Source organism: Eptatretus burgeri, chromosome 15, assembly GCF_056783735.1.
Source record: "Eptatretus burgeri isolate ZD-2024b chromosome 15, Ebu_testis_v1, whole genome shotgun sequence".
Taxonomy (NCBI): Eukaryota; Metazoa; Chordata; class Myxini; order Myxiniformes; family Myxinidae; genus Eptatretus; species Eptatretus burgeri.
In genome coordinates this window covers 3,791,926-3,814,339 of record NC_140975.1, presented here as the reverse complement: position 1 = coordinate 3,814,339, position 22,414 = coordinate 3,791,926, and the positions used below count along the sequence as shown (strand labels likewise).

The following is a 22,414-nucleotide window of genomic DNA, read 5'->3' as shown; positions in this document are numbered from 1 at the left end:
AATGTTTCCCAATCATTGTTTCCTGTTCGATTACCCCCTCCCCAATTTGGTTTGGTTTGCCCTATCACTGAGTGCAGGTTTTGCTGCTTTAAGACCCCAGAGTGCTTTTTCCAGCACTCTTGCCTGTCAGCCATTTTTTAATTTAAATCTGTTTTAATACTGTGCCGTTATTCCCAATACACCAGGAGGGATGTTTCTAACCACTGGAAGCACTGATCACGTGATCCGCGTTTACTACTTGGGATGGGACCAACCGGCGAAGGTAGCAGAGCTTGAAGACCACGTGGTGAGCTTGTCGGCCTGTATTCGCACGTACAATCATCCTTTAACTGTGGTCCATGATATTTTGACTTTGTTCCTTCCATTCTCTTTTCAGGATAAAGTTGACAGCATCCAATTTTCCTGGGCTGGAGACAGGTCTGTGTGAGAACGCCAAATAATCACAACATGAAGCTATTGTCACACCTTTAACTCTGGCTATGATCAGCATGGGTTGAATGACATTTCTCTAGTACGAGGGAAATGACCAAATATAAGGAAAACAAATATTTTTCAATTTAAACGGTGTTCATGTACTAGGCTGAGGAAGGGCCAGGTTGATAACTCACCCTAGGAAATTAACCAGCAATAATAGACTCCTTTCAAATTGGCAATAACTGGGTCTTGGGCAGTTCTGGGTCTTGGCAATAACTGTGTCTTCACTGCCTGGTCTTGGACAGTTGAGATGCAGGGAGTTCCAACTACACTGGTCATGCCTCTGACTCGGACTGGTGGGCACTACCCTCTGATCTCTCCAATTAACAGCGCTTGTAACTAGCTTTTGAGCCATTCCATTTGCCCTTTGACCTTGAAGCCCAGTTGAGATCCGACAACGCCCTGTTGTATGTCAACGTGTGTGCATGGTGGCCACAGGTTCGTGAGCGGCAGTAGGGATGGGACGGCCAGGGTTTGGCAGTACCGGCGGCAGGCCTGGCGCAGTGTGCTGTTGGACATGTCTACAAAGCTGACTGGGTATGTTTATACCAATCGCAAGTCTTTGTTGGCACTCAAGACCTCTCACGCAGAATTACTTGGTTACTTGGAGAATAGCAAACGCACGAGGTTCTCTCATTAACCAAGTAATCGGCAGCAGTCGAAAGTTGCACCGCCACGCAGAGCAAACAGCACATGAGGGACTCATGTGGTTGTGTCTCCATCCTTTACAGAACTGCAACACCAATAGCAGAGGACAAAGTGTTCAAGCTGAGGGTCACGATGGTGTCATGGGATCGACAAGACCGCACCGTCATCACGGCAGTGAACACGCTTTTGCTCAAAGTCTGGGATTCTTATACCGGCCAGCTGCTGCACGCACTCTCGGTGGGGTTAATGTCACGTGCCTGTGATGGCACACCACCGTACCCTCCATTTCAAATCGTTCACTTTTCTTTACCTGGTTCTTCATTCGTCAAAAGTCATCGTCGTAATCCTCGGCCCTCTTGTACACCATAGGCTCATGATGATGAGGTGTTTGTCCTGGAACCTCACCCGCTGGACCGGCGCGTTTTGCTCTCGGCAGGCCATGACGGCAACGTCATCGTGTGGGACATCGAGCGTGGAGTGAAAATCCGCTCGTTCTTCAACATGGTTCGGTTCTTGTCATGTTGTGATAAAAGAAAACGTAAACTTTCCAGCCGAGCTTTTCATGTTTGCACCGAACGATTATTGAAATGAAGAACATTTTGACCACTTAGTTCTTGTTTTTTTTTTTTTTTCTCACCAGATTGAGGGTCAGGGTCATGGTGCGGTGTTCGACTGCAAGTTTTCACCGGATGGCCTCCATTTTGCATGCACCGACTCGCATGGACATCTGCTGTTGTTTGGCTTCGGTTCCAGTCATCGGTACAGTAAGGTGAGTGAACACGCCTTCCAAAGGTGGTTGGGGACCACAGGACTTGCTCAGCGCGGATGCTTTCGTTAAATGGTTGTTATATCTGATGCGCTGATGGTTGTAAGGTTATTTTTAATGTTTATCAGAAGTGGATCGACGATTTCTAATGGGAGGTTGAGGGAGCAGTCATGTTTCAAAAACTTCAAAACGAATTATTTTATATTTACAAATGGTGAGTCTTTGCCCATTTGGCCAAAAGAACACCAGGTTCCAGGGCGTTTGAGTCCACAATTGTGACTTGGCCTTCTGTCTTGATCTCTGCGATGACTGTTATCATTTTAATTAATCCAACAAGTTCTTGTTACCAATTGGTTAATACTCAAGGTACTATTGCTCCCTCGAGTTTTGAATCAAAGTGATTGAGTGCTGTCTTTGCTGCCCATAGATACCGGATCAGATGTTCTTTCACACCGATTACCGCCCGCTCTTGCGTGATGTTAACAACTATGTAGTGGACGAGCAGACGCAGCTGGCACCCCATCTGATGCCCCCACCATTTTTAGTGGACATCGATGGCAACCCTCATGCGCCACGCTTCCAGCGCCTCGTACCGGGCCGCGAATCCTGCGGCCTTGAATACCTTACGCCGTCCGGTGAGGCAACCTGTCGTTTGTGCATAAGAGAACGATGAGCACACGGTGGGTATTCTGCGTCCAACCCATTGGTCTTGGATCATCATTAAAACCCACCATTCCTAAGGGTATTGAGGTTCGTAGGTTGAAACCTTGATGGTGCAACAGAGCTCGGTACAGACATCCATTCCTGAGCCTTCTCCAATTTTTGCAATCATCCATTTGATTAGCGAGTTTTATGTTTACTAGGCCTGCACATACATCCACGTGTTCAAATCGGAATGCTCCGGTTGACTCTCGCCATTTTGAGAAGTCAGATGTCAGGCCTCTAGGAAGTGATTGACAGCTTCTCTTGCAAGTCTTCTTTGTGAGTCAGATTTCCCTCCATCGTTGCGTTTCATCCAACTGATTAATAATGTTCCATTACAGTGAACAATGCCAGCACCTGTTCCCCACAGTAGTGGTGCTGTGATGTGGTCATTTTTTATTCAAATTCATAGAACTAAATTGGACAACCACAATGAAACTCAAAGCGTGTTAATAACTAGGCTTGTTCATTCCCAACTCCTCAGATTGGCTTCCCAATACTAGCCCTTTGGATGACATCATCCAGGAACTGCTGCAAGCTCAGGATCGTCGGCTTGGGGTTCAACCACCAGACAGGGCGCCAGGCAGTGCGGAAAATGTTGCCATGGCGTCAGGTATTTTGAGAACTCCCTCCTTCCTCCACCCTATTCCTTCAGTTTCCCCTTCCTCCCTCCTTCACCCCGTCCCTTCCATGCAACCCCCCCCGTCCCTCCATCGCTCTTCTCACACATCCCTCCCTCGCTCGCCATCCCTCGCTGCTCCCCTCCATCCCTCCTTTGCTCCTCTCAGGCATACCTCCCTCCTTCCTACCCCCCATCCCACTCTCGCTCACCATCGATACCACTGTCCCACCCTCGCTGCTCCCCTTGTTCCATCCTCGTTGCTTCTGCCCCCCATCCCACCCTTCCCCCCATCCCACCCTTGTCCTCCCCATCCCTCCCTCACTCCTCCCTCCATCACAACTTCGCTCTTCCCCATGTCTTGCCCTCTCTCTTCCCCATCCCCCGCCTTCGCTCTTCCGCCCGTCTGGCCCTCGCTCCTCCACCCGTCCCACCCTCACTCCTCCGCCCGTCCCGCCCTCGCTCCGCCGCCCGTCCCGCCCTCGCCCCTCCGCCTGTCCCTCCGCCCGTCCCGCCCGTGCTCCTCCGCCCGTCCCGCCCGTGCTCCTCCGCCCGTCCCGTCCGCGCTCCTCCGCCTGTCCCGCCCGAGCTCCTCCGCCCGTCCCGCCCGTGCTCCTCCGTCGTCCCGCCTTCACGCCTCCCCGTGTTCCGCCCTCGCTCCTCCCCACATCCCCATCCTCGTTCCTCCGCCCCTTCTCACCACTTGGTGTCCTCGCTCTCCCCCTATTGATCCCACCACCCATCCCTCCCTCGCTCCTCTCCCGTCCCCCCCTCGCTCCTCTCCCCGTTTCTCCCTCGCACCTCTCCCCGTTCCTCCCTCGCTCCTCTCCCCGCCCCTCCCTCGCTCCTCTCCCCGTTCCTCCCTTGCACCTCTCCCCGTCCCTCCCTCGCTCCTCTCCCCGTCCCTCCCTCGCTCCTCTCCCCGTCCCTCCCTCGCTCCTATCCCCGTTCCTCCCGTGCACCCCTCCCCGTTCCTCCCTTGCGCCTCTCCCCGTCCCTCCCTCGCCCCTCTCCCCGTCCCTCCCTCGCCCCTCTCCCCGTCCCTCCCTCGCTCCTCTCCCCGTTCCTCCCTCGCTCCTCTTCCCGTTCCTCCCTCGCACCTCTCCCCGTCCCTCCCTCGCTCCTCTCCCCGTCCCTCCCTCGCTCCTCTCCCCGTCCCTTCCTCGCTCCTCTCCCCGTCCCTCCCTCGCTCCTCTCCCCGTCCCTCCCTCGCTCCTCTCCCCGTCCCTCCCTCGCTCCTCTTCCCGTTCCTCCCTCGCACCTCTCCCCGTCCCTCCCTCGCTCCTCTCCCCGTCCCTCCCTCGCTCCTCTCCCCGTCCCTCCCTCGCTCCTCTCCCCGTCCCTCCCTCGCTCCTCTCCCCGTCCCTCCCTCGCTCCTCTCCCCGTCCCTCCCTCGCTCCTCTCCCCGTCCCTCCCTCGCTCCTCTCCCCGTCCCTCCCTCGCTCCTCTCCCCGTCCCTCCCTCACTCCTCTCCCCGTTCCTCCCTCGCTCCTCTCCCCGTCCCTCCCTCGCTCCTCTCCCCGTCCCTCCCTCGCTCCTCTCCCCGTCCCTCCCTCGCTCCTCTCCCCGTCCCTCCCTCGCTCCTCTCCCCGTCCCTCCCTCGCTCCTCTCCCCGTCCCTCCCTCGCTCCTCTCCCCGTCCCTCCCTCGCTCCTCTCCCAGTCCCTCCCTCGCTCCTCTCCCCGTCCCTCCCTCGCTCCTCTCCCCGTCCCTCCCTCGCTCCTCTCCCAGTCCCTCCCTCGCTCCTCTCCCCGTCCCTCCCTCGCTCCTCTCCCCGTCCCTCCCTCGCTCCTCTCCCCGTCCCTCCCTCGCTCCTCTCCCCGCCCCTCTCTTGCTCCTTCACTATGGACCTTTTTGTTTTGTTGTAAAGCGTTGGGAAAAGGTTGTACTAGCACGTCACTCAATCATTAAAGCAATTAATGATACAAGGCCTTGATTTTCGAAATAAATTAGGATTCTTATTAATTTTTTTTTGTTTTTAACCAGCGGTGCCAATCTGCACTAATTGATGGGTTTCCGTTTTTATTAACCTCTGGATATTTGTTTTCGTGGTGTAATATTGAAATTGATCAATTCATTTTTTACTTTTCTTTTGAAACGATTTGTGATGTCGCCCAGGACTGTTTTGGAACGATTTCACACGGATGGTCAATTTGAAAGTATTCTCTCCAAATTGTTTCGCACACAGAGGTCAAGGCTCATGGAGGAGATGAATAACATAACCAGAGGGTGGAAGGTTAACAATAACAAGGTGGAAGGAATAAAAAATAAATAACAATAAGGTCGAAGGTTGACAAACCCAAAGTAGGGTGGAGAGGAACAGTGGATGAGGGAGAATGGAGATGTTTAAAGTAAAGGACTAACAGGAGTTGGAGACTCGTGGGTAGTGATGGCAGACGATGTGACGTGGTGACGTGCTTCCTTCTTGAACGACTACGGGGAAGAACCTGAAAGGACAGAATTGAAGTTCATATTGATTATTGTTCCCCACTGGCATACCTGTTTTGTTTCTTTTCTAAATATAAATTTTAATGTTTAAAAAAAATAAAAATTTAAGCACTAAATAATTATCCTGTGTGTATGTAGTTGTATATATCCTTCTCTCGGATTAATCTTGTGACTCAGGCCTACGCAGCCCAGGTATTGTGCACCGCTCACCTACGCGTGGTGTTGCTACAAGCGGAAGCAGTGCCCCCCACGTGGAGACCCCTCACGTAACCACTGCTTCACCGGCTTCGACTCCTCCAGACCTCCTAGTGTGGTCCAACCGAGTCGTGGTCCCTGAACTACCTTCGGCTCTTCGGGAGTAAGTTATTTGAGCCGAGAGCGGACACGGAATGTACCTAATCGTTCAATATTGTTGTTGTGCTAGCTTTAATCATCGTTTTGATCTTGTGTTTAACGTTGCACCAACAGTACAAGTGAAACGTATTTTTAGCTCACCTGGAACATAGTTCAGGTGAGCTTATGGGGATGGCCTGTCGTCCGTCCGTAAACACTTGCAACTTCTTCTCCGAAACTGACAATGGGATTGTGACCAAACTTGGCCAAAATGATCTTTGGTGTGGTAGAACTCCAATTGTGTTCATGGCATCCTCCCCTACAACCTGTAATTATGTCATCGTATGGTTTAAACGTCCCAAAAGTACTTTAATTTTGATCGATTTGGCTGCCATTTTTGATTGCTGTGAAACCTTCAACCATCTTCTTCTCTCAAACCACTAAACATTCACTGAGAAACTTTAAATTTCTGATCAGCGACCCAAGGGAAATACAGTGCGTTAACAATGACGTCATCAGTCTTGTGGTCTGGCAGCCATATTCGAGCAAAAGAAAACCTTTCAAAAATCTTCTTCTCTGAAACCGATTCATCCCATCTCATCTTCAGTTATCGCGTCCTCCTTCACGCCCTTGGTGCACTGAATCCTGCGGTGATACAGTTGTTCCGAAACAACTTGCCTACTCTTCCTAGAAGGCAAATCCGACCAAAAGGAAATCTCGGTGCATTCCAAAATGTCCACAACAAGTGTGTGTCCACTCTCGGGAGAGCCTGAAACAACATCTGTCCAACTTCAAGAATGACCTTTCAAACTTGTCTCATTCCTCGAAAACCTTGTGGCATCTTCCTAAGTCTGTCTCTGGTGTGTGTTCCCCCTTCCATCCCTCCCCTCAATTGAAATTGCGCAACAGCTGATTCCATTCGTGAGAAGGCCTCGTGCCTCAATTCTGTGTTTGCTTCCAAATCTTGTGTCCCCAACCACTCACTCTCTGTACCCACCCTTCCCAGTCGTACCCAACTGCTCCTGGACTCTGTGTCTTTTGTACCTGAGAAGGTGGAGAAGGTTCTTTCAACCCTTGATTCTGACTCTGCTACTGGACCGGACGGCGTCAGCTCACGTGTCCTGAAAACCTGCTCTGCTGCTCGAATGCACTTCCTCTCTGTCCCTCTCTGCCCTTTTGATCCTACCATTTGCCCGAAGTCAACTTTCATCTCCTTGGAAATCAGACATCACTGTGTTCCATAAAAAAGGTAAAAAAAACAGCTGATCTCCTTAACTACAAACCCATCATCTTACTTCCAATCATCAGCAAGGTCATGGAATCCATCATCACAGTAGACATAAAATCATTCTTTTTCTCCAACAACCTCATCTCAGATCACCAACGTGGTTTCAGACCAGGTCACTCCACCTTGGACATGCTGCTTCAATTGACCCAACGATGCATGGAGGCCCTCAATGTCAGACATGAGATCATGGCCGTCTCTGGACATATCCCGAGGTTTCAACACAGTCTGGCATCCTGCCTTACTCTCCAAACTCTGCTGATGAGATCCAAGGCAAACTACACACATGGCTTACTGGCTTCCTCTATTCTCGTAGCCAACGTGTGGAACTCAACGGAATCCTTTCACCTCCTCTCCCTGTCAAGGCTGCAGTGCCTCAAGGCAGTGTTCAGGGCCCAGTCCTATTACTCATCTTCATCATGATGTCTGACTTTCTGGAAAATCCTCTTTACCTATTTGCTGATGACTCCATCTTCTACCGTGACATTCCTCATCCTTCAGACAGGCAGGCTGTCGCCTCTTACAGACGTTGATAGAATCAAAAGCTGCGCAAGCACGTGGAATATGTCTTTCGATCCTGACCAATCTCGCACTCTCACCATCTCTCTCTCCAAAAGGATTGTCTGGAAAACCCCCCTATCCACTTTCTTAACAACTCTCTTGAGGAAGTTCAGTCATTCAAACTCCTGGGTCTCACGATCAGCTTCCTTAGCACACCTGAACTCCTATTCGCTTACAATGGCTTCATCCACAGCTTGATGTAATCCTGTTACCCCCCTCTGGGATGACGCCCCTGCCTCACACCTTGCTCTCCTTGATGCCATGGAAACCAAGGCCTACTCAAGATTATTGTAATCTCCCACGATGAAGCCGAGTCTGTGGGCCTATCACTTCGCCATTGTAGACAGGTCAGTGGTGTTTCTGTCTTTTATCACCTTTTTTCTGGTCTTGCAACTTTCTTGTCTTCTTCCTGGTATTGCAACAGCTCTCTGCTCTTTCCGTGCTTTGTCGTCATTCCTCCTCCTACCCTCCCCCTTCCCCTCCCCCAAGGTTCCTTAATGGTCCACCATCAACCCCTTCTGGTGAAACTACCAAAATCCAGGATCACTTCTCACCTCCACTCATTTGTTCCTCTTTTTTTCCCCACCTGTGGAACCAATTTCCACATCCTCTTCAATCTCATTCTGCCCTCCAGGTCTTCAAGACAGTTGTTCACCACTACCTCGGATCATCCCAAATCCAAAACCATGATATTTTTTTACCCTCATTAACCCCCTGCCGCCTCCTGCAGCAAGCACTCCTCCTTTCAAATTTCCACTTCTTCCTTCCTGAGAGCTTACTTCTATATCCATCCTTTCCTGCCCCTTATTCCTCCCCACACCCATTGCTTGTCCAAGTCTCGCTCTATTTTGTCCTTCGACTCTGCTGTTTGTGTTTCCCCCTTTATTCTATTCCTTTCCTGATCCTGATCCTCTTGCATCCTGATGTCTTGTTGCATCCTGATCCATTCAGTGTTCTAGCTCTTCCATGAGCCTTGACTCTGTCTACAAAAATATATACCATTCAACTTTTCCGAAACTGCTTAACCGATCAATGCAAAACTTAAAATATGTGATCGACAACCTGCGGAAACATTTGTTTAAAAGAAGCTGATCTGCAACACAAAATGGCCACCAGAGACATCATCATACAGAAAGTGGGCAATATCTTGAAAAATGTTAATTATAGACCCATTGGCGTTGCACCTGATCAAATATAGCTAATGTTGACACATTAGCTGTGACATTATCAAAATGGAAGTGGGCAATGTCTCAAAAGCTAAGGCTTACAGACAACAGGGAGTTGCACTCCTGTGAACATCATGTCACTACTACCTGGCCTAAAATGTGTATTTTACATCCATCTCATATTTTAACCCTGATCCATCCGTCACTCAACTTTTTGGGAAACCAGACAGGTGACCTACAGGACCGTTGTCTGAAAAAAAAATTGCTTTTTGTTTTTTTTTCCAATGAAACTTGATCACAACCTTCACTGCCCATGATGTATGAAAGTTTGTTTATGACATTAAAAAAATGAAGGTCTAAAGGGATCTATGTGGGGGTTGCCCCGCAAAATATGTGTTTGCTTTCTTCTCCAAAACCACACAGACAATTTTGATGAAACTTGACTACAACCTTTAATCACCCATGATCTACCAAAGTTTGTTCATGGCATTTTTTTTAAAAAATCGGGGTCTCAGAGGATTTACAAGGGCGTTGTCCCCCAAATAGGTATCTGCTTTTTTCTCTGAAACTACACACACGATTTTGATGAAAGTTGACCACAACCTTCATCACTTGTGATGTTCCAAACTTTAGTTTGTTCACGTCATTAGAAAAGGCGGGGTATGGGGGGGTTGCCTCCCCCAAAATAGGTATTTTCTCTCTTCTCCGAAACTACATACGCAGTTTTGATTAAACTTGACCATAACCTTCATCACCCGTGATATCCCAAAGTTTGTTCACGCCATTAAAAAAAGAAAAACATCAATAGGTATGTTGATGGGCCAGGTCGTAGTGACATTTATACCTTCTTCTTCGTTAAAAGATTTTGTGGGTTATCCACTCCTACCAGTAGTTCCCTGCTTTTTAACCCTCAGCCCGAATTGGGCTATGGGGTATTTTCGTCACAGGCGTTGTCCGGGCGTCTGTCAACTTTTGGTTTCCGTCAATTTCGAAGAGAACGCCTTGTCCGATTAAATCCATTTTTGCAGGGTATGTTGGGGTTGAGTAGAGGAAGGTTCGTTTCGAAAATGGGCGCGCTGCGATTTTCAGTGTGGCCGCCACAGTAGCCATCTTGAAGTCTGATTGATTTTCGATACGACGTCCAACGTGCTCTAACTGACTGCATCATCGTGATATCACTGCTTCCTTTTACAATGCATGGGCTGAGGGGTTACGCCCGCTTTGCGGAGCTATTTTTTTTAATCCAGCCACGACCAGGTGAGCTCCCAGGGGTATTGCCCTTTTTTTCTTTTTTTTTTCAATACAGTAGGGACCCACGGAAATTTCACATCATATAAAATATGACTTCAAGCCCTCAAAACCAAAACCCCCACCTCCCTCCCACCCAATCCCACGTCCTCAACTCCCCTCCCAACTCCTCAACCTCCCTCTCCCAACTCCCTGCCCTCCATTCCCCCTTTCTTCCCACTGTTAATATTCCTGTTCCCATCCGTTCAGAACAATGTTAAAAGTACTTCTTTTTTTTTTAACGTGTAATTCACAATCTCATGAGATTCCGTCATCTGTTGATTCTTCAGTAAAAATAGCGATTTAGTTAAAAATATATGTTAAAGAAAACATCCAAGGTCATAAGTAATGGAATATGGACACGGAACTCCTCAGACGATGACCTTTATAATGAAATGGGTTTTCTGGTCCTTCATCGAGTAGTTTAATAGCAAAATTATCGGAAAGACAGACAGAGGGAAAAAAACAAACAGAATAAGCATACAATTTATGTCGGATGACCCTTCACCTTTGTGAGACGGAGTGTCAGTGTACTTGTGTGGGTTTGATGAGTTGGCTGGGTTTGATAAGATGAGGTAATAGGATCCCAAACAAACATTGCTACTCAATGACTCGATGTAAACTCGAAAGGAAAGATTGAAGAAATGATCAATGAGAGAACCCCATTCACGTACGGTGTGGAGTCGGTAGGGTACAAGGTATTCGGTGTTTCCGTGCAGTCACAGCATGTCACTTGTTCCTCGTCCCATCGATCAGGATTCAGGAGGCAGTACGAGCAGCTCGGGGACAGGAGGAGATTGATGTATACGAGCGGGAGAAGGATGCAAAACCTCTTGGACAACACAGGGTGAGGCGCCGCGACTGCACACTCGTCGAGGAGCCCGTAGGCTTTGAGATTTTGTCGTTTATTAAGGTTGCGTAGTGAAGAAGAATATAATGAGTCGGTTTTTGTGTGTCTCGTATCCAGGTGGAGACTTCCGAGGGGGTCAGTCGGCAGGGTAAGGCGAGGCAGAAGAGCAGTAGCACAGCAAACCGTCGAAGAACATTCCTGCAGAACGGTCCCGGAGAGCTCCAGGATGCTACCGGAAACACCACGACCGATGTACGGGTGCACATAACTGGGGGGAGGGAGGAGGGGAATCGTCTTCTTGGGACATTCGCTGTCACCATGTTGTTTGCTGTGGATGCAGAATACCGGAGGAGACAGCAGAGATGAACTTTCTTCGGATGAGGAAGAATGGCAGAGTACAAGCAGCTCTTCAAGGTAATGGCAGACATTTTTTTTTTTACCTCCCTGTGCTTGCACAATCATCCGTGTGAATGTTACAGCTGACTGTGCTTTTGCACAGTCATTTGTAGAATTCCTTGCGGCTCTCACGTGCCCATGTCCATTGTTCACTTGCTCACTTTGGAGCATGAAATGACACGGACAAAGCAGAATGGTGGTGAACTTGTAATGGGTGGGATCGACTTGGCCCACAATGGGGATTGAGATCAAGCATTGACATAAGGAGGGAAATGGTGTGGCTTTCAGGCGGAGAAATTGATATTTTGCTCATTTGTCTGCGTTGCTCAGCAGATGAGGTTTGATCTTCCTCTAACTTATCCATGCACTTTAACATTCACACCACCCCATAACATATTGATGCAAGAATTTGTGTGAGGTGCAGAGGTGTTTTCCGAAATCTTAATCCCCTACCATTTCCATTATCGGGCCTTGATTCGTTCGGCCAATGCATCCTCAGTGACTCTCTTAGTGAGTATTCCGATTGGATCACCGAGGCCGGAGTGAACTTGCAACCGCCCAAGCGATCCACCCGGTGCCGACAGCGCCGTCGGGTCCCTTGCCAAGTGGAATCGACGTCCTCTGACGATAAAGAAGTGAACGTGGACGGCAGCCACGATTCGGAGCCAGGGAGCGATGGGGAACATCAGTGGTTCAGAGGCAAGAAGAGCTGCAGGCAAAAGGTGAGGGCTGGAGTGTGTGTGTGTCTGTGTCTGTGTCTGTGTCTGTGTTTTCAGCCTCGCCTGCTGCTTCAGGCTCTGGCCGCTCGATGTCTAATCGACCTGCTACATTTACCGTTGTGGATAGTGTTTTCAATGTTTTAGGGTTAACGTTTAATTATTACTCGGAGACACCTGTGATCACAATACCATGATCGAAAAAGGAAGAAAAAAAAAAAAGAGAATCCTTTTATTCTTGCACTGGTTAGAAGAGAAGAGTGGCACTGGTTGGAAAAAAACAAATCGGTGATATGATGAATGTCTTGAGTTGTAATTGTATAAACCTGGTGCTTCAAGAGAATAGGAGAGGAAAATGGGTTGAAAGGGGAACCCAAACACAAAACCATTGAAAGTCATGAATCACAGTCTCATTTAAAGGGGCTGTCACACCTTGACGTTTTAGCCAGCGTATGGCAAGGTATCAAAATGTATGTAAAATGCTGGCGTACGCTGAGCTATTGATATTTTTTTAAGTTTTGGGCGTATAATAACGTGTTGGACGTATGCATAACGCATTATTAACGTACACAGAACGTTTCAATCACATATAGATAACTTATACCAACGAATGCTGAGCGTGTTGTCGGCGTTCACAACCTATGCCCAACGATAGTCTAACTTATGCATAGCGCGGCAGCGTATCGCCGACGATCACGTGGCGTAGGCTATTCATAGGCTGCGGCTCGACGATTCAAATCATAACCGCACTGGACATCGAAGTGTGAAGCTGCTGTCGCACCTTGATGTTTTAGCCAGCGTATGCCGACGTATGAAAAATTTGCCGAACCAAGCTGGCACACGTCGAATACGTTATGGGTAAGTTTTGTATACGTCGTAGTACGCTGGCATATGTCGTAGTACGTCGACAAATTTTCAGCATGTTGAAAATTTCTCGACTTACTCGGCGTATGACACACGTTACTTGTAAGTTACTCATAAGTCGAAACACGTTAAATCATAACCACACTAGAAATCGAAGTGTCAACATCACCGTCATACCGAAGAAAAAACAAAAAGAAAGAAAAAAAAACCAGGGAGTCTGGAACACTGACGCTAACCATTACCTTGACGTGTTTCGACTTGTGAGTAACTTACAAGTAACGTGTGTCAACGATCGCGTAACGTGCCTACAACTTATGGCCAGCGTTCTGCGGAACATATGAGTCATACGCTGGCATACATCGAAAAATTTCAAGCATGGAAAATTTGTCTAACAGCTCGGCGTACTACGACGTATGCCAGCGTGCTCTTAACGTATACAAACTTACCCATAACGTATTCGACGCGTGCCAGCGTTTTAGCCAAATTTTTCATACATCAGGCATACGCTGGCTAAATCGTCAAGGTGTGACGGGGCCTTAAAAGGACAAAAAAAAAATGCAATTTTTATTTTTATTTTTTGACAATCACAAAGCGTCAAAAAAAAAAAGCCCGAGAGTGTCGTTTTTTATTTCGCCAGTGACGTCACACCTCGAAACCACATTGATTTGAACGGCGGTTGACATCGAGAAACGGTGCACGTCGAGCTCGGATTCCGACACCGATTCCACCGTCATGAGTAGCACGGAAGGTTCTCAGAATGTTGAAACTGATAAACTGGGATTGTGAAGAAACTCTTGGAGACGAAATTAGTGATGCAAACGCTTTCGGGCGAATTGTGGAGCCGTATCGTTTTGAGCCTTGTGTGAGCGATTCAGAGGAAGACGTGGAAGTGTTGGTGGAGATGAAAACGCTGGTCACATGATCATGTCAGCTCAGTTGGGTTGGATAGTTTGGTTTATAAGGGAGGGATTTTGTATTCATTGATAAATCGGTTCATGTATTACTCGAGCAGAAATACCAATCATCATGCGACAGCACAGACAGACTTGGACACTGCAGACAAAATGGGCGATGAATGCTTTGTCCCACCGTCACAGGCCGACCAGGTAGTTGGTTGTCGACAGTAGTAGGTTGGAGAAAGCAACCGCTCAGTGTAGTACGGCTGTTCTGACTTAGGATTGTTAAAGTGGTGCCCAGAACCATCTCACACCCTCCGTGTCAGGATTCAGGTCAGCGTCAGGTATGGGAGCATGTGCCAGAACAGCACGTCGCTGCGTTCTCTTTCCGCCGGTACTCCAGGGGCCTCCGTCTGGCCATCCCCCAGGGCAGATGCCAGGCCCATCCCCATCTCCTTGAGATGATGGTCAACCTGCTGCAACCACGAGGCACATGGTCGGCCCACTGGCCTCTTCCACTCATGAGACTCCCTCGCTGAGAGAATCTGGTGAGCAGGATCAGCGTCAGGAAAACGAGCCACATGTCCATACAGCCGCAACTGACGCTCACGGACTATGCAGGAAACAAATATCATCCGAGTTTCTCTCAGCAACCGCTCGTTGGACACAAAATCCGACCAACGATAGCCAAGGATTCTCCGAAGAGACCTGGTACCAAAGGAATTAAGTTTCCGTCTCAGATCCTTGGTCAGAGTCCAAGTCTCGCATCCATAGAGCAAGACTGGAAGTACCAAGGACCTGAAGACTCGGACTTTCGTCCTCCCGCACAGGTACCGGCAGCGCCACACCCCATGATCCAGTGAATCCATGACTCCCCAGGCCCGATCCTGACGTCTATTGACCTCTGACTCGCAGCCAGCAGAGACATGAATATCACTGCCAAGGTAAGTGAATCTCTCCACGACCTCAACATCCTCACCACAAACAGACACAGACAGGACAGCAGCATCCAAGATGTCACCAAAAGCCTGGATCTTAGTTTTGACCCAAGAAACCCATAATCCCAGCGGCTCCGACTCCTCATTCAGCACCTCGAGGGCCCCCAAGAGGATGTCTAAAGTCTCCGCAAAGATGACTGCATCATCTGCAAAATCAAGGTCCGAGATCTTGACATTCCCAAACGATGCACCGCAACTTGATCTCTCCGACATCCTCCCTAGAATCCAGTCCATACAAGTGCTGAAAAGTGTGGGGGCAAGTACACATCCCTGACGAACTCCAGTAACAACTGGAAATAAGTCAGAGATGGTACCACCACACTTCACAGCACTCTCAGTACCAGAGTAGAGTTCAGACATCAGATCGATCAGTTTTGGTGGCACCCCACGAAGACCAAGAATCCTCCAGAGGACATCCCGATTCACTGAATCGAACGCTTTACAGAGATCAACATAGGCTGCAAGCAGCCCCTGCCGAAACTCTCGTCTGCGTTCGGTGAGGACATGAAGAGCAAGGATACGGTCAATCGTTGACCTCTTTGGTGTAAAGCCTGACTGCTCTGGACGCTGGTGCTCAAGCAGATGGTGGCGAACCCTATCAAGAATTATCCGAGCAAAGACCTTGCCCAGCACTGAGAGCAGCGTCACCCCTCGGTAGTTGTTGCAGTCTTGGCGATCACCCTTCCCTTTCCAGAGAGGGACAACAAGGCCCCTCTTCCAGTCAGTTGGGATGATGCCTGTGTTCCTGGCAGAGCACAAAACTCCATGCAACGACGCGAGTGCAGCATTTCCACCAGCCTTGAGAAGTTCGGCATGGATGCCACAGATCCCTGGAGCTTTGCCCCGTTTCAACCGGTTCACCGCAGCCCGTGTTTCCACAAGCGAAGGTGGACCACAGTTGATTCGAGGGTCAGCAACAGGGATTGTAACACCCTTGACGTCCAACTCGACAGCTGGGGGATCAGCCTGGTACAACCGCTCAAAGTAACCGGCCCAGTGGGCCTTCACTTCAGACTCCTCTGTCAAGAGCCTACCACTCTCTGCTCGAACTGCAGTGCTCCGAGGGATGGGCTTGGATGAATGTAATCCGCGAATTCCCCTGTAAGCGGGACGAGAATCACCTGTCCACAGGTGATGCTCTACCCCCTCACAGATTCCTCGCACATAGGCCTCCTTGTCCACCCTCAGTGCACGTACAGTTTTACGCCTCAGCTCCCTGAACAGCTCAGCTCTGCCATTCAGCCTGGCCCTGCGACTCTGGTCAATGGTATCTAGTGTTCCTTGAGAGACAAAATTCTTCCTTGCCCTGTGGTGAGCTCCAAGACATCCACCGGCAACATCAAGGACGGTGGTCTTGAAGGCGCTCCACAACTCTTCAGGACCCCCCAAAGCACCCAGACCCCCCAAGTGTCCACTCAGCCTGTTCGCAAACTCCTCAGCTACTCTCTCATCCCTGAGCTTGCCAACATCCAGCCTCGGCTGGGATGGTACCATTCTCCAGGATTTAAGGTGCAGCTTTAGAGTTGCTACAACAAGCTACAACAAGGTGGTCAGTATTGAGGAACTGAGCACTCCGGTAGACCCTGCAGTTCTGGATCATCCTCCAACGACCGTCAATGAGGACATGGTCAATCTCCTTTGCCACACCGCCAGCGTTGGAATACCAAGTCCAGCGATGAGCTTGTGGGCGCTGAAACCATGAACCAGCCACCCTAAGTCCATGACTTCTTGCAAAGTCAAGGAACTTAGTGCTATTCTGGTTCATAGTTCCTGACCCATGGGGACCAACACACACCTCATAACCGTCCCTATCAGTTCCAGTCGATGCATTGAAATCCCCCAAGACTAGAAGAGTATCTCACCTGGGGCACTGATCAACCACAGACTCGAGTGTGGCGTAGAATGCATCCTTCACGGTGAGATCACTCGCCTCAGTCGGAGCATAAACAGAGACCAGGGAAATGACACCTAAGGAGTGACGAATCCTTAATCTCATAATACGCTCGTTGACCGGTGTTACCTCAATTATCATTGGGGTCAGCTTATTGGACACAGCTACAGCAACTCCTTGGGTATGGTAACCATCAGAGCAACCAGACCAATAGTAGGTGTAACCACCCACCATTATCTCGCCGCAATCCGGTCTCCGAACTTCAGAGAGAGCTGCAATCCCGATGTCCAAACGCTTGAGCTCAGATGATAACAGAGACAGGTGATCATCCTCTCTTCGGGATAGGACATTCCAGGCACCCACCCGAAGGGACCGCCTCAGGTTAACCCAAGGAGACCGCCGTCGGGTGGACGACACCTCAGCACCACTCCGACACACTCTCCCGCAATCTGACCCAGGGATGTTACCCCGTGGTTTCCCTCCTATCATCAAAGATTGGGGGTCCCGAAGGCTTTGCCCAAATCCTGTCATCCGGTGAGCTGCCCTGCGAAGGGAAGCTGCACAGGACGTACTCCCATGGAGTGGGTTTTCAGATTTTTTTTGCGTTTTTGCGTTTTGAGGAATGAAGGGTTTTACAGTGGCCGGAGTGCAAATCCTGCCACCAACCTCCTAATAAGAAGTAACCCAACTGCAGGAGGACGTCCGCAGACACAGTTGGGCACTAGATATGGATGGCCGTTGGCTCACAAGGAGCTCCTCCGCCCTTTGACAGGTTTTGTTTTTAATCCTGCTGGATGTCCATATCCAAACACCCTCCTCACCAGAAAACCTGGCGGGGGAGACGGTTTCGTCACCGCCAACCCGACCATGGAACAGGTTAGTACAGGTTTACATGGTACCTGTAGCAGGTCACAGATCGAACCTGACCTGACTTCATCAGGATTGCTGGTCTTACTTTCTGCCTCACTCAAACTATAGCTCCCGGCTAGCTTTAATATCTCTTTCTTGCAAACAAACATCACACTTTTCAAAGAAACATCACACACTTTTCAAACAAACATCACACACTTTTCTAACTCACTCATTTTCACTCCTCACTTTACATTCTCTCTCTTTTATTTCTCTTTATTTAAGGCTTGGCCTCTGAGGACGATTCAGTCCATGACTGGAGCCTTCAACATAAATAAATAAATAAATAAATAAAAAGAGAGACAGCATTACCCTATTACTAGTTGGGCACATGTGGGAAACCCACGAGAATAAACATGGATGACATTTGGACATCTTCAGTTCGATGCTGCACGTCGAGTCTTCCACAGTGGGTACTGGCAATTCATCAGATCCAGAAATGATGTCGAACGTACACAATTTATTTCTTTCACGTCACATGTGAATTACATGTCCATGCACATGTGAAAACGGTTTCTGTATTTTTATTTTCACAAACGCTTCATGATTTTTCTCTCCTCCGCATTATGAAAACGTACCTTCTTTGGGTGCTGCTGCGGTCACGGCCATGCATTTACTTCGTTTTCTTTGCGCGAGTTGTAATCAAAATACACCTTTGTTTCTTCAAAAGGTAACTCGGTGAAAACTCCCCCTCCCCACATCGCGTCACACCAGATACATTGATAACGGCTATTGGAATACATTTTTTTTTATGTCCAAACACCGATGTTCGTCCGATTTTCTCACCTTTTTCGAAAAACTGAAACTTGAACCATTTTAATGACTACAAAAAAAAACAAGCTCAAATGAGCTAAGATCCTCGTCCTCTTAATGATGACCTCACAAAAAACGATTATGACGTCGTTGCGATGTATCAGGTTTGCGATAAATTATCTGTGTTAATGCCCGGCTTGATTCCCGCAAACAAAATTCAAAAAGCTTGCCTAGTTTCGGAGATAATGATATAGGCGATTTCCATTAGCAGAGATATTGTGACGTCATAACTTTTTTTTCTCGGAGGAATTTTCAAAACCGGAGATGGTTACTGTCTGCGCGGGGTATTTTTACATGTATACGCCAAGTTTCAGGAAGTTTCGATGAAAACTGTAGGCTGTGAAACAAAAAAGTCCACAAGAAGAAGATGAAGAACAACAACGTGAGGAAGACTTCGAGATCCTCCACAAGGATCTAACAATGTCGCCGTGAAGGAGTCTGAATGGACTTCCTAACCTAACAGCACCAACGCTTTGTAAAGAGTATGGTCCTGATGGATGGATGGATGGATAAGTAATGGCTGGCTTGGCATGCGATAGCAAGCTTATTGATAATTGAACACAGCCGGGGTCTGTTCAGTTTACCAAGCAGCTGGCGCTTCAATGGGAGGCTTACTTGAGTGCTTAAGCCACTTGGTAAGCACTCTCCAAGCCGATTGGTAATGGAACACACACCCCTGGAGCGACCTTTAGCCGATTTGAAATGTATCCCTCGAGTCAATGGGCAGTGTGATGTCAAGAGCTTTCTCTCACCGAAGGCCATGTCACCAACCTCCAGGATTCCACAGGCAGTATCACTTCTGATCACATCTAATTATTAAATAACTAACTAAGTAACTAACCTAGTTTTGATGCCTTCGAACCTATGTTGTTTTTTTTTCACCTCCAACTTGCTATGTTTAGTAATATTTATACAGTCACAACATGATGATTCTGCAAATGCTGAATCCATGAATGCCATGGGGTGGAACTCCTCGCTTTATTTCCTCATTCTGCTTTAAACTCAAAATCTCTCGATATTTTCCTTCCAAACAGCATCATTCCGATCACAAATTAATACTACACCATAAATATAACAAAATTGAATATGACAAACACTCCTGAGGAAAGCGAAGAGAAATGCCGCTCTGACGTGGTATCCGGACAGGGAGCAGCTTTGTACAGATTGAAACTCAAAATCGTTATTGTATTGAGGGATTTATGAAACCTCCCATCCACCTTAGGACATCCGCTGGGACCCCGAAACTGTTCCACAGAAGGATTGATGGGGCCTAGACTCAAAACTCAGGGAGTAGTTCAGGGTCGGACGGACAAATAGATACACTCCTGATTTATAATATGGACTATCTATACTAATAAAAGAGTGTGTGTGTGTGTGTGTGTGTGTTTGGAGAGAGAAGAGTGGTGTGTGTGTGTGTGTGTGTGTGTGTATGTCAGTCAGTGTGTCTCCTCCAAAACCATTAAACCTAACAACCTGAAACTTTGCATGCAAAACTAAGAAAACTCCAAGGAAGTGCAAGAATGATAATTGGATGTTTGGTATAATTAAAACACCCCTTTTGAAGATAATTAACGTCCTTATTTAATTATATACAAGCCTGGTGTTGGCTTAGTGGTTAGGGTGGTGGCTTGGGATCCCAGTGTCCTGAGTTCAAGCCCCGTTGGCTGCTGAATTAACACCAGGGGGTTGACTCAGCCTGTCATCCTTCTGAGGTCGGCGAAATGAGTGCCAGTGTACTGGTCCCGGTGTATGCCCCGGTTAGAATAGGTGTACCATATCCCTGTGTGTCGTAAGAGGCGACCAGGGTTGGCGTCAGGAAGGGCATCCGGCCATAAAAACATTGCCTCAAAAAAAAAGCCAAACCCCTGCACAGCAGGGAAAAATGGCTGTAAAAACGGTCATTTTTTTATCTTATTTAATTATATGCCTCATCAGGTGATCCTCGGACACCTTGCTGTCTGGGGTCTGAAGGCGTTTCCTGGGTAACCTCGCTGGGGTCTGAAGCCGCCATGTTTGTTGGCTTGCTCAACCATGCCTTGACTTGGGACAGGTCGCAACGATTTCTTCACGAGAAAGTTGTTGTTTTCACTTTCCTCACTCTTGTTATCGAATGCCTGTTCATCATCGCTATGAATTGCTGGGTACATTGCAGTGCTTATAAAAGCCTGGATATGCCAGCGTTCGCGGCTTTATTTCATTTGCGCATATGAATAACCGAGAGAATCTCTTAAACTAAGCAGAATTTCAAAATGTAAGCTCCAGATTTGAAAGTGTTAGCCGTTCCGACTCCTCAAAAAAGTGTTGATTTGTCCAATTCGGACATTGCACGGGCGTTTCCGGGAGCATAGATGTATCGACGGAAATTGGTCATCGCTTGCCAAGCCAGGCGGTCTGTTGGAGTGCTTGCTTGAGTGCTTAAGCCACTGACCGAGATGTGCAGTACTGTTGGTATCACTTGATAGTGGTACAGTTCGTGTCCTGATCGGGATGTGCAGTCAACAATTACTACAACGTAGAGGTACGTATACAGCACACACGGACGTGGTACATGTGGGTAGATTTGGATCTGTACGGACTCTCTGTGGGCATGTGGACATGCCATGCCTGTGACTGGTGCTGTAGTGGCAAAGTTTCATCCCGTATCTTATGGAGGTTCTTTCAGGTTTTCTTTTGTCCTCGCGACTGTTTCTTAAGTATTTTCTGAAGCATGGGTGTGTGTGTGTGTGTATATATATATATATATATATATATATATATATATATATATATATATATATATATATATATATATATATATATATATATGTTTGTTTGTTTTTAGCAAATGGAAAGGAAGATTCAAAAGGTTTATTTACAAATGCTGTTACCAATGATATCAACTGCAGTCATAAGTGCCAAACCAAGAAGATAGCAACCATAACTGCCCAACCCATAACCCCTCCTGTTTACACAGCTTCGAGCAGCTGCTCGGTTGGATGGAAGGGGCCAGGCCCCGAGCTCATGCCTACCTCCCGAATGGATCTTGAGCACCGTCCCACACCGCACACCATTTGTACCACAGATGGGAGATGAGGTGAGGGTTGAAGGTTAATAAACTTACCCCTATACCGGCTGGATTTTATTGTATTCATGAGATTATCTGAAAATGAGTTGTTACCCAAGATATCTTGGCCATTGAGGTCCATGTTCTCATATTTGACTTCTTTCCTCTGTGATTCTACAATCCCACTTTCATTGCATTCCCCCAACCTCTCACAGGTCATGTACTTTCGTCAGGGGCATGAGGCTTACGTACAGGCGGCTCGGAAGTCTCGCGTACCTGGTGTACACCCACGTAAACAGCCTTGGGTGAAGCAACTGCTGAGGGTATGCTGGATCCAGCTGTGTGTGTGTGTGTGTGTGTGTGTGTGTGTGTGTGTGTGTGTGTGTGTGTGTGTGTGTGTGTGTGTGTGTGTGTGTGTGTGTGCGTGCGTGCGTGCGTGCGTGCGTGCGTGCGCGTATACACGTGCGTGCACGGGTCCCCTTATCGATGTGCGTGTAATACGGTGGCAATAACAATGTGCAGCTGCTTCTCCCATGTGGTATGTTACCATGGTAATGGTACTTGGGATGTAATACCAACCAAGCTGTGGATTTTGAACCAACCTGATGAACAACCGACATTAAATAAATTGTTTCCCAATTTTGTGCAAAGAGAAAATGTTACAATGGATCGTCAAACCTTTGTAAGTCTTGTTCAAGTTGAAATATTTCCATTCAAATGAAAAACGAATGATTACGTTGTGTCTCATGG

At 48.1% G+C, this 22,414-nt stretch overlaps 1 protein-coding gene across 4 annotated transcripts in view; it reads left to right on the top strand.

Annotated features, from left to right (window-relative positions):
• BRWD3 (bromodomain and WD repeat domain containing 3) overlaps positions 1-22,414 on the top strand; it is a 61,487-nt gene that overhangs the window by 20,538 nt on the left and 18,535 nt on the right. For 3 of the 4 annotated variants that reach the window (XM_085856687.1, XM_085856686.1, XM_085856689.1), the window contains 15 exons: positions 186-286; positions 377-417; positions 913-1,011; positions 1,206-1,359; positions 1,492-1,626; positions 1,763-1,891; positions 2,316-2,523; positions 3,075-3,203; positions 5,834-6,014; positions 11,045-11,135; positions 11,256-11,390; positions 11,479-11,552; positions 12,034-12,256; positions 21,575-21,694; positions 21,880-21,987. In XM_085856687.1, coding sequence (XP_085712813.1) covers positions 186-286; positions 377-417; positions 913-1,011; positions 1,206-1,359; positions 1,492-1,626; positions 1,763-1,891; positions 2,316-2,523; positions 3,075-3,203; positions 5,834-6,014; positions 11,045-11,135; positions 11,256-11,390; positions 11,479-11,552; positions 12,034-12,256; positions 21,575-21,694; positions 21,880-21,987 — 1,928 coding nt within the window. The remainder of the gene's footprint in view (positions 1-185; positions 287-376; positions 418-912; positions 1,012-1,205; positions 1,360-1,491; positions 1,627-1,762; positions 1,892-2,315; positions 2,524-3,074; positions 3,204-5,833; positions 6,015-11,044; positions 11,136-11,255; positions 11,391-11,478; positions 11,553-12,033; positions 12,257-21,574; positions 21,695-21,879; positions 21,988-22,414) is intronic. The other variant, XM_085856688.1, reaches the window with a different exon arrangement.